Source organism: Guyanagaster necrorhizus, assembly GCF_019112545.1.
Source record: "Guyanagaster necrorhizus MCA 3950 unplaced genomic scaffold BT62scaffold_3, whole genome shotgun sequence".
Lineage (NCBI taxonomy): Eukaryota > Fungi > Basidiomycota > Agaricomycetes > Agaricales > Physalacriaceae > Guyanagaster > Guyanagaster necrorhizus.
In genome coordinates this window covers 2,204,148-2,216,734 of record NW_025064882.1, presented here as the reverse complement: position 1 = coordinate 2,216,734, position 12,587 = coordinate 2,204,148, and the positions used below count along the sequence as shown (strand labels likewise).

General features: G+C 48.5%; 10 protein-coding genes across 10 annotated transcripts; 2 read left to right on the top strand and 8 right to left on the bottom strand.

The window, feature by feature from the left end:
• Positions 1–588: 588 nt before the first annotated feature.
• On the top strand, positions 589–1,388 carry BT62DRAFT_916573 (density-regulated protein DRP1; the record flags this gene model as incomplete). Its single annotated transcript, XM_043184003.1, has 4 exons — positions 589–703; positions 763–870; positions 919–1,049; positions 1,101–1,388. The coding sequence occupies 4 exons, from the start codon at positions 589–591 to the stop codon at positions 1,386–1,388; spliced, it is 642 nt and encodes a 213-aa protein (XP_043045108.1).
• A 75-nt stretch (positions 1,389–1,463) lies between these two features.
• BT62DRAFT_942627 (uncharacterized protein) lies at positions 1,464–2,574 on the bottom strand. The gene is made up of 2 exons (XM_043187838.1): positions 2,231–2,574; positions 1,464–2,180 (listed from the first exon to the last, which is right to left on the bottom strand). The coding sequence occupies exons 1-2, from the start codon at positions 2,349–2,351 to the stop codon at positions 1,678–1,680; spliced, it is 624 nt and encodes a 207-aa protein (XP_043045107.1). The 5' UTR covers positions 2,352–2,574; the 3' UTR covers positions 1,464–1,677.
• Positions 2,413–2,741, top strand: BT62DRAFT_1000862 (uncharacterized protein; the record flags this gene model as incomplete). The annotated part of the gene is made up of 3 exons (XM_043176678.1): positions 2,413–2,537; positions 2,591–2,652; positions 2,701–2,741. 3 exons carry the CDS (start codon positions 2,413–2,415, stop codon positions 2,739–2,741), a joined length of 228 nt encoding a protein of 75 aa, XP_043045106.1.
• BT62DRAFT_927329 (proline-specific peptidase) lies at positions 2,675–3,822 on the bottom strand. The gene is made up of 2 exons (XM_043185225.1): positions 3,068–3,822; positions 2,675–3,012 (listed from the first exon to the last, which is right to left on the bottom strand). Exons 1-2 carry the CDS (start codon positions 3,733–3,735, stop codon positions 2,772–2,774), a joined length of 909 nt encoding a protein of 302 aa, XP_043045105.1. The 5' UTR covers positions 3,736–3,822; the 3' UTR covers positions 2,675–2,771.
• Positions 3,823–3,947: 125 nt separating this feature from the next.
• Positions 3,948–5,210, bottom strand: BT62DRAFT_883844 (uncharacterized protein; the record flags this gene model as incomplete). Its single annotated transcript, XM_043182774.1, has 5 exons — positions 3,948–4,172; positions 4,225–4,559; positions 4,612–4,690; positions 4,748–5,034; positions 5,102–5,210. 5 exons carry the CDS (start codon positions 5,208–5,210, stop codon positions 3,948–3,950), a joined length of 1,035 nt encoding a protein of 344 aa, XP_043045104.1.
• Positions 5,211–5,504: 294 nt separating this feature from the next.
• BT62DRAFT_1000859 (uncharacterized protein) lies at positions 5,505–6,626 on the bottom strand (the record flags this gene model as incomplete). The annotated part of the gene is made up of 4 exons (XM_043176677.1): positions 5,505–5,971; positions 6,032–6,212; positions 6,275–6,489; positions 6,545–6,626. The coding sequence occupies 4 exons, from the start codon at positions 6,624–6,626 to the stop codon at positions 5,505–5,507; spliced, it is 945 nt and encodes a 314-aa protein (XP_043045103.1).
• Positions 6,627–8,127: 1,501 nt separating this feature from the next.
• On the bottom strand, positions 8,128–10,093 carry BT62DRAFT_942617 (UDP-glucose dehydrogenase; the record flags this gene model as incomplete). Its single annotated transcript, XM_043187837.1, has 7 exons — positions 8,128–8,386; positions 8,439–8,635; positions 8,692–8,878; positions 8,937–9,603; positions 9,655–9,934; positions 9,987–10,004; positions 10,058–10,093. Coding segments are annotated over 7 exons (1,415 nt in total), but the record flags the coding sequence as incomplete, so codon positions are not given.
• A 250-nt stretch (positions 10,094–10,343) lies between these two features.
• On the bottom strand, positions 10,344–11,004 carry BT62DRAFT_916569 (uncharacterized protein; the record flags this gene model as incomplete). Its single annotated transcript, XM_043184002.1, has 3 exons — positions 10,344–10,493; positions 10,669–10,821; positions 10,876–11,004. The coding sequence occupies 3 exons, from the start codon at positions 11,002–11,004 to the stop codon at positions 10,344–10,346; spliced, it is 432 nt and encodes a 143-aa protein (XP_043045101.1).
• BT62DRAFT_435753 (uncharacterized protein) lies at positions 10,860–11,562 on the bottom strand. The gene has a single exon (XM_043180879.1). The coding sequence runs from the start codon at positions 11,505–11,507 to the stop codon at positions 11,136–11,138; it is 372 nt and encodes a 123-aa protein (XP_043045100.1). The 5' UTR covers positions 11,508–11,562; the 3' UTR covers positions 10,860–11,135.
• A 123-nt stretch (positions 11,563–11,685) lies between these two features.
• On the bottom strand, positions 11,686–12,584 carry BT62DRAFT_927324 (DUF543-domain-containing protein). The gene is made up of 5 exons (XM_043185224.1): positions 12,509–12,584; positions 12,443–12,455; positions 12,361–12,382; positions 12,253–12,302; positions 11,686–12,199 (listed from the first exon to the last, which is right to left on the bottom strand). The coding sequence occupies exons 1-5, from the start codon at positions 12,557–12,559 to the stop codon at positions 12,069–12,071; spliced, it is 267 nt and encodes an 88-aa protein (XP_043045099.1). The 5' UTR covers positions 12,560–12,584; the 3' UTR covers positions 11,686–12,068.
• Positions 12,585–12,587: the final 3 nt, after the last annotated feature.

Genomic DNA, 12,587 nt, shown 5'->3' with positions numbered 1-12,587 from the left:
TCGCAGGCCTCTGCGTGGCTCTCGAGGTACCCACAATCTCTCGATACGGAGCTCCGCTCGTCCACGAAGATGGGCCGCCGGTGCCGACTCTGTCTCAGTGCCGACTCTTGGCTGAGGCTGATTCATGAGAGACATCAGCTCTGGTGTCTCTTCTTCATTTTCACCTTCAGCCTGCATCCCTAGGTGAGATGAACTCTGCTCTCTCACTGTCATTCAATTCTGACTGCCAATCCCAGGCATCGAGGCTCTGCCTCTTCTCTCATCTCACAAATGGCTCATTCGAACAGTCTCTGGCTTTGCCACATCTAACCAAATCTCATTTAGTATTACCATGCCATTATTGTACAAGTTGCTAGCAATTTTTTCTGTCCCCCTCCCACCTCTCCCTTGTATCACTACATAGCCATGCTGTTCACGTGTCGCAATTAGATTTAGGGCAGTTTCTAAGGCCCTTGTTATAGCCAATTACATCCCATTCCTCGAGCAAGCAGCAGAGGCATATTTTCATTGAATGGCCGCGGATAGCGGACCGAACATCTGGCACATGAAGTTTAGGGCAGGCTGATAATCCGATACTTACTTTTCTCCATGGCTCCCAGGAAAAGCCGCAATCGCGAGCCCTCTCCACCGCCAGCACCTGCAGAAACAGACGCCTCACCACAAGTCGAGCCAACCCCTCCAGTCCAAGTTCTGTATTGCTCCGGTCCTTTTTCACCTTTTAGTTCCAACGCTTTGGATCGCTCACCCAAATTCGTCTTGTAGTATGCTCGTATCCACCAGAATACTGCGAATTCGGCGAACATCTCACGCGGTGTAAACAATGGCTGCATGAAGCGCATCCTGATCTGTACGAGAAATACTATTCCGATGGTTGGCTAGATAATCTCATCGTTAGACGCTGGTACTGACTGGCTACAGAGGCACTACAAGCGAAGATCGGAACTCTGAGTTTGCAGGCTCAGGAAAAACTTGAGAAGGATACCGCAAAGAAGGAAGCCAAAGCGGAGGCGAAAGCGGATGCTGCTCTGAAGAAGAAAATGGCATCGCAGGTGCGTGTTACTCGTTTTCCTGACAGCGATAAATCTAATTATTTTCCCCAGATTACCATCAAACGGATCGAGCGAAATAAGCGGAAATATGTCACAACCGTTCACGGCCTTGAAGCCTTCGGTGTTGACCTGAAGAAAGTTGCGAAACAGCTTGCCTCAAAGTTTGCTACGGGATCATCGGTTACGAAAAATCCCCAAGGCCAGGATGAGATCGTCGTACAAGGAGATGTGAGCGATGAGATACTTGAGATGATAGAAGATGGGGTAGGATTGCTGAAAGGTATTCCTACTGACAATGTCGAACTTGTTGAGGAGAAGAAGAAGAAAGGAACGGAATGAGCCATCATTAGGGTACGTTGCATTATTGTCTGGTGCTTGAAAAAGATGACACTTTCTCCAGGTTATATACTATTGCAATCCTTGTATTACTAGTGTCTTCAATTCGACCATCAAAGAAGGTCAGCGGTCAGTTTGAGGTCTTCCTTGCGCTTCCTTCTCCCCGCAGAACATTATTAAGTCAGGTGAACATAGTGGCTTGATGAAGCAAAACGCAAAATGATACTCTGCCTGCGCTCTTCCCTTCGTTGGGGCTTTCCGCTACGACTTATATCCTCATCCCTTCTACTCTTCAAGTCCACACTTTTTTGAACGTCAGCCACCTCTCATGGTTCCTATTCATATCCTCATATACTCTCTCCCAGTCCTGGCAAATTTGAGTTCCACCAACTCTGTCGGTGTCCGACTCATAGTCTTTCTCCAAAAAGTCTCCCCTCTCCATTGCATCCGTCGCCTCGCACAGCAACCACTGCCGAAGGTAATTCAGGCAATGCCTAACATGTTTTGGCATCCCTTCATGTGCCGGGTTCAACAGCGCGATATGCAGGATCCGAACGCAATGCAATTCGTGGTAGTGGACGGGGACAAAAACACGGTTTTCTGGTCCTAACCGAACGCGACCAAAGTTCATGGCTTTGAGAATGGAGTACCACTCATCGAACGCAACGTGGTCGGTCTTGTTGTACTCGAAACGAACAGATTCCCGGAATGTCAAGGCGACAGGGTCTGCATCGAGGGGGGGACCAGCAAGAGGGTAATAGAGAGGAAAGTCATCTCCAATATAGCTGTAATCATCTGTTCTTGGTGAGCTGTTTCATCTCTGGTGAAGACGATTCTGGGCTTACCAGACATCACCTGTCCTGTATCAGAATACGAGAAGAATCGCCGATGTCTCCACAGCACTATACCAACATTGGTTGCGGTTAAGAACCAAAGGAAATATACGTGGAGTGGTCGCACAGTCATCGCCGATGGTATTGATGGTGGAAGAACGAATGCTAAACCCACCACTATATTCTCATCAACAATGTTGCTTTCAGATGATGCCCTGCCCTCCTTACTCGAGGGTCTTGCTTTCAGAAGTGCGATCAAAGTATTAGTTTCGGTTGTTACCGTCACCGCTTCAATCTTAGTGCATCTAAATGCCACCTGGTATGTATAACCATCCCAGAAGCAGATGCATAGGATCCATGATGATTATCTAGTACCCTGGGCGGTGATGGAAGCACGAGTTCCAACAATAAGTGCCTTCGTTCTGTAGCCCGAGGTTAAGCTGGCTGTTTCCGATTATTGAACAAAACTGATCGTTATCAAGGCTCCAAAGAGTCGTTACAACTCGTTGGTTTCCAAATATAATTGCGCAGTACCTCCGAACAGCATCCAACCCTATGCCTGGTTACTAAGGAATCCGTCTACAACATCCATATACCGTTCCCTCTCCTCCCATTGAGGCATATGGCTAGAATGCGAAAATTTCACCCATTTGACCTTGTCAATTCGCCAGAAGAAGGGTGCGCAAACTTCGTCGGTCATATAATCATATTCGCCATTGATGATCAACGTCGGGACACGGACGAGATGGATCTTATCGATGATATCCCATTCAAATTCGAGAATATTCTTTCGCCTGTGGTATTACGACATCAGAGAGCGTAGCTTAGCGTTTGAACGGACGGCCTTACATGTTGTCCAGAACTATAGCCCCTCCATCATCATCTTCCGTCTGCCCGATGGTATGAATGACTTCAGTTGGAGTAGGGTTAATTCGACATGCGTAATTTGCGTAAAACACGCGCCATGCTGCTTTGTATTCCTCAGCTAGCGTCGTCCCTTCCTTTTCATGCCTTCTGATGGTCTCTCCCACCTCGGGCGGAAGCTTTTCCATGAGTTTCCACCTCGCTTCGTTCCGTAATTTTGCACTAGCGAGCCCATTCGCAAGAATAAGCCGTCGGAGTCCGCGTGGTTGCCGGCGTATGATGAACTCGGCCCCGAGTTGTGCACCCCATGATTGCCCGAGCAGGTCGTAGCCCTTATCGGCTAGGGAGAAGTGGGTAATGAGATTTTCGAGCTCGTTGACGAAGAGCTCGATAGACCAGAATGAGGAGGGTTGATTGTGGATGTGCGAACTGTGCCCGGTCCCGATTTGGTCATAGAAGATAACAGCGATGGGGGGATCTCTGGCGGTTAGGTCGACAAGGGGAAGCATGTAATCGTGAGAGCCTCCAGGGCCACCGTGAAGGACGATAAGTGGAGGACGTTTGGAGGACGTTATATTGCCTGCTATCTTGTACCATGTGTGAAAGACTTCCCCATTCACTGCAAATGGAATGGTACCCTCTGTTAGAGACATTGTTTTGAAGGTCCAACCTTATCAACTGGAATTTGACCTCTTTTATAGTGTCTGATGCTTAGGGCAGCATAGAGATCCGAAATCTCCAGTGATGGATTGACTTCTCTGGCTCTCACAATTTTCTTCAAATCCCATTGCAGATGTCATCATCACACAGCTGTGTATCCAATTTTCGTACAATCTAAAGAACATGGAGATAAGGAATATTAAATTCATGACTTGGAACTGCTTTGTGCACTTCCGTTACTGTCGCTCTCGCCTGAAGTCGTTTTTGGAAGATAAATTCCGTCAGCTTCACCGCGCCAAATAGGCTTTTCTTGAAAAGTTGGAGCAGACTTAGATCTGAACTGAAGACTGGACACGGGTGCTGATAGAGTACTGGTATCCCAAGCTTGCTGGAGTGCTACACGGAACATGATGAGCATGGGAGCTAGCACCTTTAGCGATATATGTGAGCAAGTCAAGATATCAAGGACATAAATCGCTTACTGGAGCTAAAGCCTGTAGTGGTAAGAATATGTTCGCTACGTGGCTCCCCAAGCCGTACGGTATGACAAAACATATGGAATTGATGGCATATATGAATGAGCTCTCGACGACCAAGGCTGCTGCAGAGACATAAGGTGCGGCGGCGGCGTATTCACGTCCGAAAAGGCGATTCAGTTGTCGACGATACATCAGCAAGCGCCCTGCGATGAGTAACGAGATCAGGACATTAAGACCGGCCGTCATCGCGAAATATGGCACGCCAAAGTTCACGCTGAGGTGACTGAATAGACTCGCGCCAGGTCGCAAGGCTTGAAAGAGGAACAACGATCCCATAGCTTCGGGGCTGATGATTAGATTAATTAGAGTAAGAGAGGGGGTCATAGTTACCCAGCGTTCCGAGGTAAATCAGAATCGGCAGAGTAATCACATATAACCTGAAGTGAAAAATGACCAAGCAACGGTACAGCTGTAGTCATCGAGCTATTAACAGTATAGTTCACGGCACTTGTCATATCACACGTACGAGATATCCATCTGCCATCCAACCGCACATAACGCCAACAACATTGGCGGTGGCCACAGCAGGCTGGGAATACTGGGTCATTGAGAACCCAATCGGGCCCCCGGCATGGTTACGATGATCAATGAACATGAGTTGTAACCATTTCATGTTCACAGAAATGAACGTCGTGGCAAAGGTGAACGAGACAAAAGTGTATGCTATGAGGAACCAATTCCTCTTCTCGCCTCGGCGGTGAGGGAGATAAACGAGCGCATACATGGTCTGTAGGAATACGACTACTATAGCACCTAGGAAAGTGGGTGACAGGAGTTCAGGGATCGGTATCTCCCAGCCAAAAAAACGAAAGAACAATACCAAAGAAGATTTGGGAAAGGCAGTCACCAATCAAGTTGGTCCTCTCCATGACGAGTGTGCCGGCAGGCAGGTCAGGCCTGTCCGACGACGTAGACGCTGATGATGACATGGATGAGACTAAGTTTCGGGCGAAAGACGGTTGTGGGGCGAAAACAAGGAGTGGGTGCTATGCCACATTTACATATACCAAATCGAACAAATTGACGTACAGGCTAGCGAGGGGGGGCCGGCCTGATAGGTAATGGGGCTGGAAGTCTCGTAATATTATGGCACATATGATTGATGTAGAAGAGCCAATCGAACGACTTTCTTTCCTCAACGAGGGGCTGACTGCTTCCGCCAGGTATATTTCCTTCCTTCCTGCTCAAGTTAAGGGCATAAGGTACTTGTAACCCTGCAGGCTCTATGTCGAAGTGGAGTTGGTGTTCATCTTTGCCCAATAATTGTACGAGCGCTGATTGCGCTCTGCTTCGCTATAAATCAAGGTCCAGTCTCTGCATACAGCATCATAATCTCGAACGACATGTCCTTCCAGGTCATGGGCGGGCTCAAGCCAGAGACTCGGTTGACAAAGAAAGGTGAGCCGAAGGTACTGCAAGCAATGCCTGATCAAAATGGGAGGTGGGGTTTGGACTGGAGTGGTAATGAACTGCCGCCGAACGATATCAAGGCACTTGAGGCTATGGAAGAGTGAAACGGTGTGAACATGCGGTACACCATCTTCATCAGCGATGTGAACAGTGTGACCGTTGGCAGGTAGTAACTGGGCCCATTCTTGAGCACCTTGTTCGGTGTCGATATCATAATATGCAGAATCGACAATGCGCATGGCTACAGGTTCGTCGAATTCAACAAAAAACGAAAAGGTGCCTACGGAGAAGGTAATAGAAGTTAACTGCGGGGATTGGTGGCGAACAGGACTGTACTTACTCAGTTCTGTTGGCGTATGTAAGTTGTACTCTGGGCGAGGCCTTCCCAGACTATCTTTAGCAGACATCCAGAGAATGAGCATCGAAACACAGAAAAGTGCGAGCGCCCAGGCAGTCTGCCTGGTAGTCACGCTCGTACTGAAGGCATTACGTTGGTATAATTGAAGCACAGGTGACATTCTCTAAGAACAAAAAGCCGTTCACTTATAAACTTCGGAAAAAGGAAGGCGAACCAGTGACTGACCTTGCAAACGACTTGGTAGAAAGTTGCCGCAGAATCGTGATAGTCTGGGTTACAACGAAAAGTGCTCAAACTAGCGCCGGGTTGAAGCAGAGGGGCTGCGAAAATCACTACTCTTCCGATGTGGTCGTGTTTAAAGCAGTAGGAAAAACGTGCAGCCGGTTGTTTCGACAACACACAAGCTACAGAAGCATACAAGAAGTGGTCACGGTGATCATCTGAAAAAGGAGTACAGGTTCCATCTGGCACGCATCAAATGATGTCGTATCGAACACAGAATTATTTGACCGCAGTTACGGTTTCTTGTTGGGCGCCTGCTCGACATCTGAGAACCGCCGAAGAACCGCGCTGGCATGTGGATTACCTTTACCTGGAGCAGGCGGTATTAGGCTTTGTGAAATTCCGTTTATATCGAACCCGAACAGATTTCGACGCCTCATTGTCGAAATCTCTGGATTGAAGAGTGAAATTAAGACACGCCTTTCAGAGCGATACTGTATCAGGAGAATAGCGTTGTTCTCAGCGGCCACAGAACTGGAAGAGGAATTGGTCCGGAGCCCAAATACAGAGATTATGACTCTCAGGCTCTCACCATGCAAACAAGATGCCGTCTAGTATATACCGACGGAGTCATAGACCCTGAAGGCTATGATCGTATCGTGGCGGCAAAACTTCTCTTCCTTTCTAGGCGATAGCCGCCCCAGAATTTTCAAGATCTGTCGTCAGGTTCGTATGCAACGCGGAAGGCAAGTACTTGAATGGTGTGACGGTATCAATGCCGGGATATAGTAGACAATGATCCTGCTCGGTTTGAGGTACCTGGGTAGATGCTTAACTGAGATAGAATGGTTACTCTAAATTAGACGGTGATTGCAGCGCCAATTTTGAGTCGAACTACAAAGATGCCTGAATCCGGATATTACGGAGACACGGACATAGGGAGAAGGTTCCGTAGAACTAATACCGGGAACATGCGCTCAAGGATAAATAGCAGCGCTGCCAGGATTGCCTGGAATCAAAATCACCATGATACTGAACCGCGCCACCTACATCCTCTTAACGGTTATCCTGGCTGGATCCTTGATGTCTCATGGTCTTGTAACACCGAGAGACGATTTGGAGAGCGATTGTGCAAGAGATACAGATTTTAACCAAGGTAGTATTTCCATGTATCCACAGCCAAAACCTGACTGACGCTGCAACGGCAGATGGTATTGATAGCTTGAAAGATATTCGGCGCGGTACATGCTCCAGCCTTTGAAAGGCCTATCACCTTGGTAAGAATCCATCAGAATTTGTTTGTAATTCGAGGCCCATCGTTGTTTGGTACTGTAGGAGAGTGCAGGAATCGCTGCTACTGAGTTGATGAAGTTGCGTGAGCTTCACGGATGACGGATGACCTAATCGTGTATGTTACAAAATGAGAAATATCTGTGATGTCCATTCACCGGAAATTTGCGGAGGACTTGCATGACCTGATAGCATACAGGTGGAGGTTTTCATATGTATATGGTATACGCTTCACCCGCGGCCGCCTTCATCCAAGCAACCAAGCCTTGTTTCCTTTTCCTCTATGTAACAGATACGAGTTCCGCAAGTGCGGCTTGCCAGGCTACTTTTCCTCGGGTACAAGTCAGCTGGATAGATGTCGTTGATTCTAGCGTGTTTTCCAGCGCGCGAGTAACTTGGAGAGGAGTACAGAATAGACGTATCGACGGTCAACATCCAGAATCAAGACACGTGGTTGCACGGCCCGCTTTTACTTGCCGATCAGGGCTATGATTTATCCGCTGAAAACCAGGAAATACGTAGACATCAGCGTACGTCTCAGTGCCACTCACAAATACGTTTACCTCGCATGAGACTGCAGTCTGCTATAAGTACAGTGTATGGAAGAGAACGACAACATGCATTGAAAATTAAATACAAACAGCCCCATGTATTACCATCCGAGGGACGAGGAGAGAAAAGGTATGATAAAGTGTCTAGTCCTGCCCATACCTATATGTGCTTTCCTAGGATGTATATTAAAAAGAGAGCAATGGAAAGTTCGTGAGAGTCAATGCGTCTACTCTTCTAAAAATATTATACAGCACCCCGACCAATAACAGTCACCTATCAGCAAAATATCAGCGATGTAGTTCATTACCCAGTAGGATTAACGAACCTTGAATCCGATCTCCCTCAGCTTGTCCGCATCGACCAGCATCCGTCCATCAAACACGAATGCCGGCTTGTTCATATGCGAGTACACCTCCTCCCATGCGATGAACCTGAACTCATTCCATTCGGTCGCGATCACCACCGCCTCAGCATTCATGCATGCCTCAATAGCAGAGGATGATATTGTCACCTGCTTCTTGACTGGAAACAGATAGTCAGACTTCTCTGCTACAAGGCGAGGTGCGACAAAGACGTACTGGCATCCAGCGGTGTACCAGGGTTCACCTCCAGCAAGTCGCTCCAGATCTGCGATTCCGGGACCTGCGGATCGTATATGCTGACCTTGGCCTTCTCATTCTGGAAATTTTTAATGAGTGTAATGGCTGCGGATTCTCGGGTATCGCCAGTATCGGCTTTGAATGCGAAGCCAAGGACTGCAATTTTCTGTTATAGGAGGCAGTCAAGTCAGCCTTGTCTCATGTCAGGGGAAAATGATTCCCACCTTTCCGGTGATGGTGTTGAACAAAGTGTCCACGACCCTCTTTGAGAACCTGGCCTTCTGATACTCATTCATCTCCACCACCTGCCGCCAGTACGCCGCGACTTCCGGCAGGTGCAAACTCTCAGAGAGATAAACCAAATTTAGGATATCTTTCTGGAAACAAGATCCACCAAATCCAACGGACGCCTTGAGGAACTTGGGGCCTACACGTGAATCGTACCCAACAGCGTGAGCGACTTCATCAATGTTGGCACCGGTAGCCTCGCAAATGGCGGAGAGGGCGTTGATGGAAGAGATACGCTGAGCAAGCATAGCATTGGCAGCGAGCTTGGAAAGCTCAGAAGACCACAAGCCGACATTGAGAATGCGATCCTTCGGGACCCAGTTGGCGTACACCTGTGTAAGCGACTCGCAAGCATCCCTACCTTCCGGTGTCTGCAGAGAACCGATCAGGACACGATCAGGGCTGAAAAGATCCGTAATCGCAGTGCCCTCTGCCAAGAATTCGGGGTTAGATAGGATATCGAAGCGGCAGTTGGGTTTGGAGTTAGCCTCAAGGATCGTGCGCATAGACTCGGCCGTGCGACACGGGACAGTAGACTTCTCTACGACAATCTTCGAAGACGTAGCAACGGCGGCAATTTGGCGCGTCGCGAGCTCAACATAGCTGAATTTTACGTGAGGCACTGAGCAATAACAGAATGAAACAAGAGCGTACTTGAGGTCAGCCGCAAATCCAGCCCCAACGCCACTCTTCTTAGTCGGAGTGTTGACACTGACGAAGATGAGGTCGGCCTCCTGGATGCCCTTGGTAACGTCCGTCGAGAAAAAGAGATTGTGGCCTCGGCACTGCCGCACGACGTTGACCAGACCGGGCTCGTAGATAGGAATGTCGAAACTAGGACTGTTCCACGCATCGATACGCTGCTGGTTGAGGTCAACGATGGTGACCTGGATCTGCGGGCACTTGAGTGCGATGACTGCACATGTTGGGCCGCCTACCAGGCGAGCATTAGCGATCCCCTGGAAAAAGGGACGAACGTGTCGTACCAACGTATCCAGCACCAACTGGGCAGCAGTCAGCAAGACGCACAATAAGAACAGGTAATACATGGACGTACTGCAGCAGATTTTCTTGACTTGGACGGGAGCCATGATGAGAGAACGGAAACAAGTTGGATTTTAAGGAAAAGGAGCGAAAAGGAGTACTTGACCAAATATGAGCGCCCATGTTGTTTACCAGATCTCGCTTAGATCAGCCTTATCTCACCGTCCCGTTTTTAAGAGATCGATTGTTGTTCTTTTCCTTTGGATTTTCGTGTTTTTCATGTTCTGTATTCTATACTATGGAATAAGCCATTATATGCTCTGGTATACTGGCCGTAAAGTGCTGAGGCAAAACTACCCCTAGCCAACGTCCATTCCACGCGGAGACGGATTTGTGTGGTTGGCGGTCGGAAGAGTACGTATATTGATCGCGATCATTGCTGCCTGGACCCCCTGGAATCGTCCAAGGCGCCGTTTTGGAGCGCGGCCACTAAATTTTTCGGAAAAAAGCTGGACAATGTCAGCAATGTCCTTCAAGATCCACGCGAACCCAGCTGCGGGAAGGTGTCAGTTATTCGGTCCACGCCTGCACCCGCCGTGAAATCCGACCTAATAGCCACATCGTGTGCTCAGAGCATGCTGAAAAAAAGTGTTTCACGCTGCTTGCTTATCTCCGCGAGCGAACCTGCTCTCGCAACCCGTCAACTTGGTTTTTAAGTGCCTGTATCTCATCTTGACGCCGCCGAACTTGTTCCTCAAGCCATACATTCAACTCCGTAAAGTATCCCGCCATCTCGCGCTGCAGATCAACAGAGGCCAGTTGTGCTATACGGATGGTCTAAAGGGTGCAACAGTAAGCGGTTGATTGGATTGGATGTCATCATCTACTCACTCGCAGCTCCTCCAGGGCCGCATAGTATTCCGCAGGTAGTTCGACTTGAACAGTCTGAACATTATGAATCAGTAGAAGGGATAAGAAAGTGGATGGAACCGGATTAACCATTGTCGGTTGCTCGGACATGGTAACAGGTAATGAGCAAATCACCGGGTGTGAAGAAGCTCAAGGACGGAATTATCAGCATCGTGAGAGTGACTCGACGTGCTAAGCGCAAACGGACATATTGTGACAAAAGCCAGCTGATTTCCCGTGGTCTAGAGTGGAGTATAGTGGCCTGGTAGTGGGCCAAGAATGAGGCTAAGAGAGAAATATGTACCCACGCAATAACGGCACAGTTTACGGTAAGAACATTCAATAGAGTTCATTGCAGCAGAAAGCCGGAACGAGCCGTCCTTATCGTTCATGGACGGACTGATTATCCAAGACTGATCAAACACGGGATAGAGAACTACCCAGCGAAATTCGGATAGATGAGTAGTTTGACGCCAATGTAGAGGGGCGATCATCGCGCCAGGTCGATGTGGACAAGAGCTAGGCTGGCCCGGGATAAGGCACCGTGCATGTAAGTCAAGGGCGGTAGTGGAGCTGGCCGTCAAGAAGTAGACAGGCAGCATTTCAAAAGGCATTTTGAAGGGTTGTTGACTTGTTGAGTCTTCACAGAGTCAATAATATCATCTGAAAACACTTTTAGTACGTCGAAAATGAGAACAGACGAGAGGACAGGCACTGTCACGTAGTTCTATGTCACGCGTAACATTCGGAAAATGTCGTTACGTGAGTTGCTCTCGCTAACGCGTCGACGTTGTTCCTCTGCGCAACCATGGCAGAAAGAAAGATACCAAAAGAACTGCCAATCACTGGACGCCAGGCAACTCGAATACTCGCCTTAGTTCCCCTGATAGGGGTGACTTCCTGTTCGTTGGCAACTTTTTTAACGTGTCAGCACACCCTTAGATTTTCTGCGTAGTTGTTTTATACAAGCGTTTGGTCTTGGGAGAGCCTCAGAGAACAATATCCGGGTCGAAGACGGAAACAGGAGTGCAAAGCTGGAGTAGAGAACAAGAGCGAGAGGACATGACGCGTAATTGAAGGTGCAGGAATGATGCTGGTCGTTTAATGATAGCTGATTACCGGCCGATGCATTTATAACAAAAAGTCTAGCTGCTGTCCGTCTCTCGTCAAGACCTCTATTTTAGCTCCTCCTTGGAAGTGATGATGCGCGTGCCAGGTATTCTCGCAGGGTTGAAGGAGCGGTCGCAGTCGGCGTAGGCGGCTCCTGCGCCGAAGCCTGTAGATAGCGCGATAGGCCATGTACGTCCTAGTAGGAATGATATCAGGAGGAGCAATGACAAGATTTGCTGGTACACCGACGTCGGAATAGTATGACAGAGGCAACGACGCCCACACTGAAGCCTACACCACTGCATACGTGCACTATAAGCATTGAAAATTCCCTGCAAGCACAAGAGTGATACGCACGCTTTCACCAACAGGTCCGCCACTGTTTTCCGCGAGTTCCCGTCAGGATGGCAAAGTCAACATGGATCGAGACAGAACGTACAGCAGCGGTCATACTACCGGAAAATATAAGCAGGTTATTCCGTTATAAAGAAAAGTTTCTACTTGCCTTTTGGCCGAGAATATCTTCGCTGGATACAGGCTTGCTTGTCGACGACATGGATGTCAAGAAGAGAGACTTGCCGAAA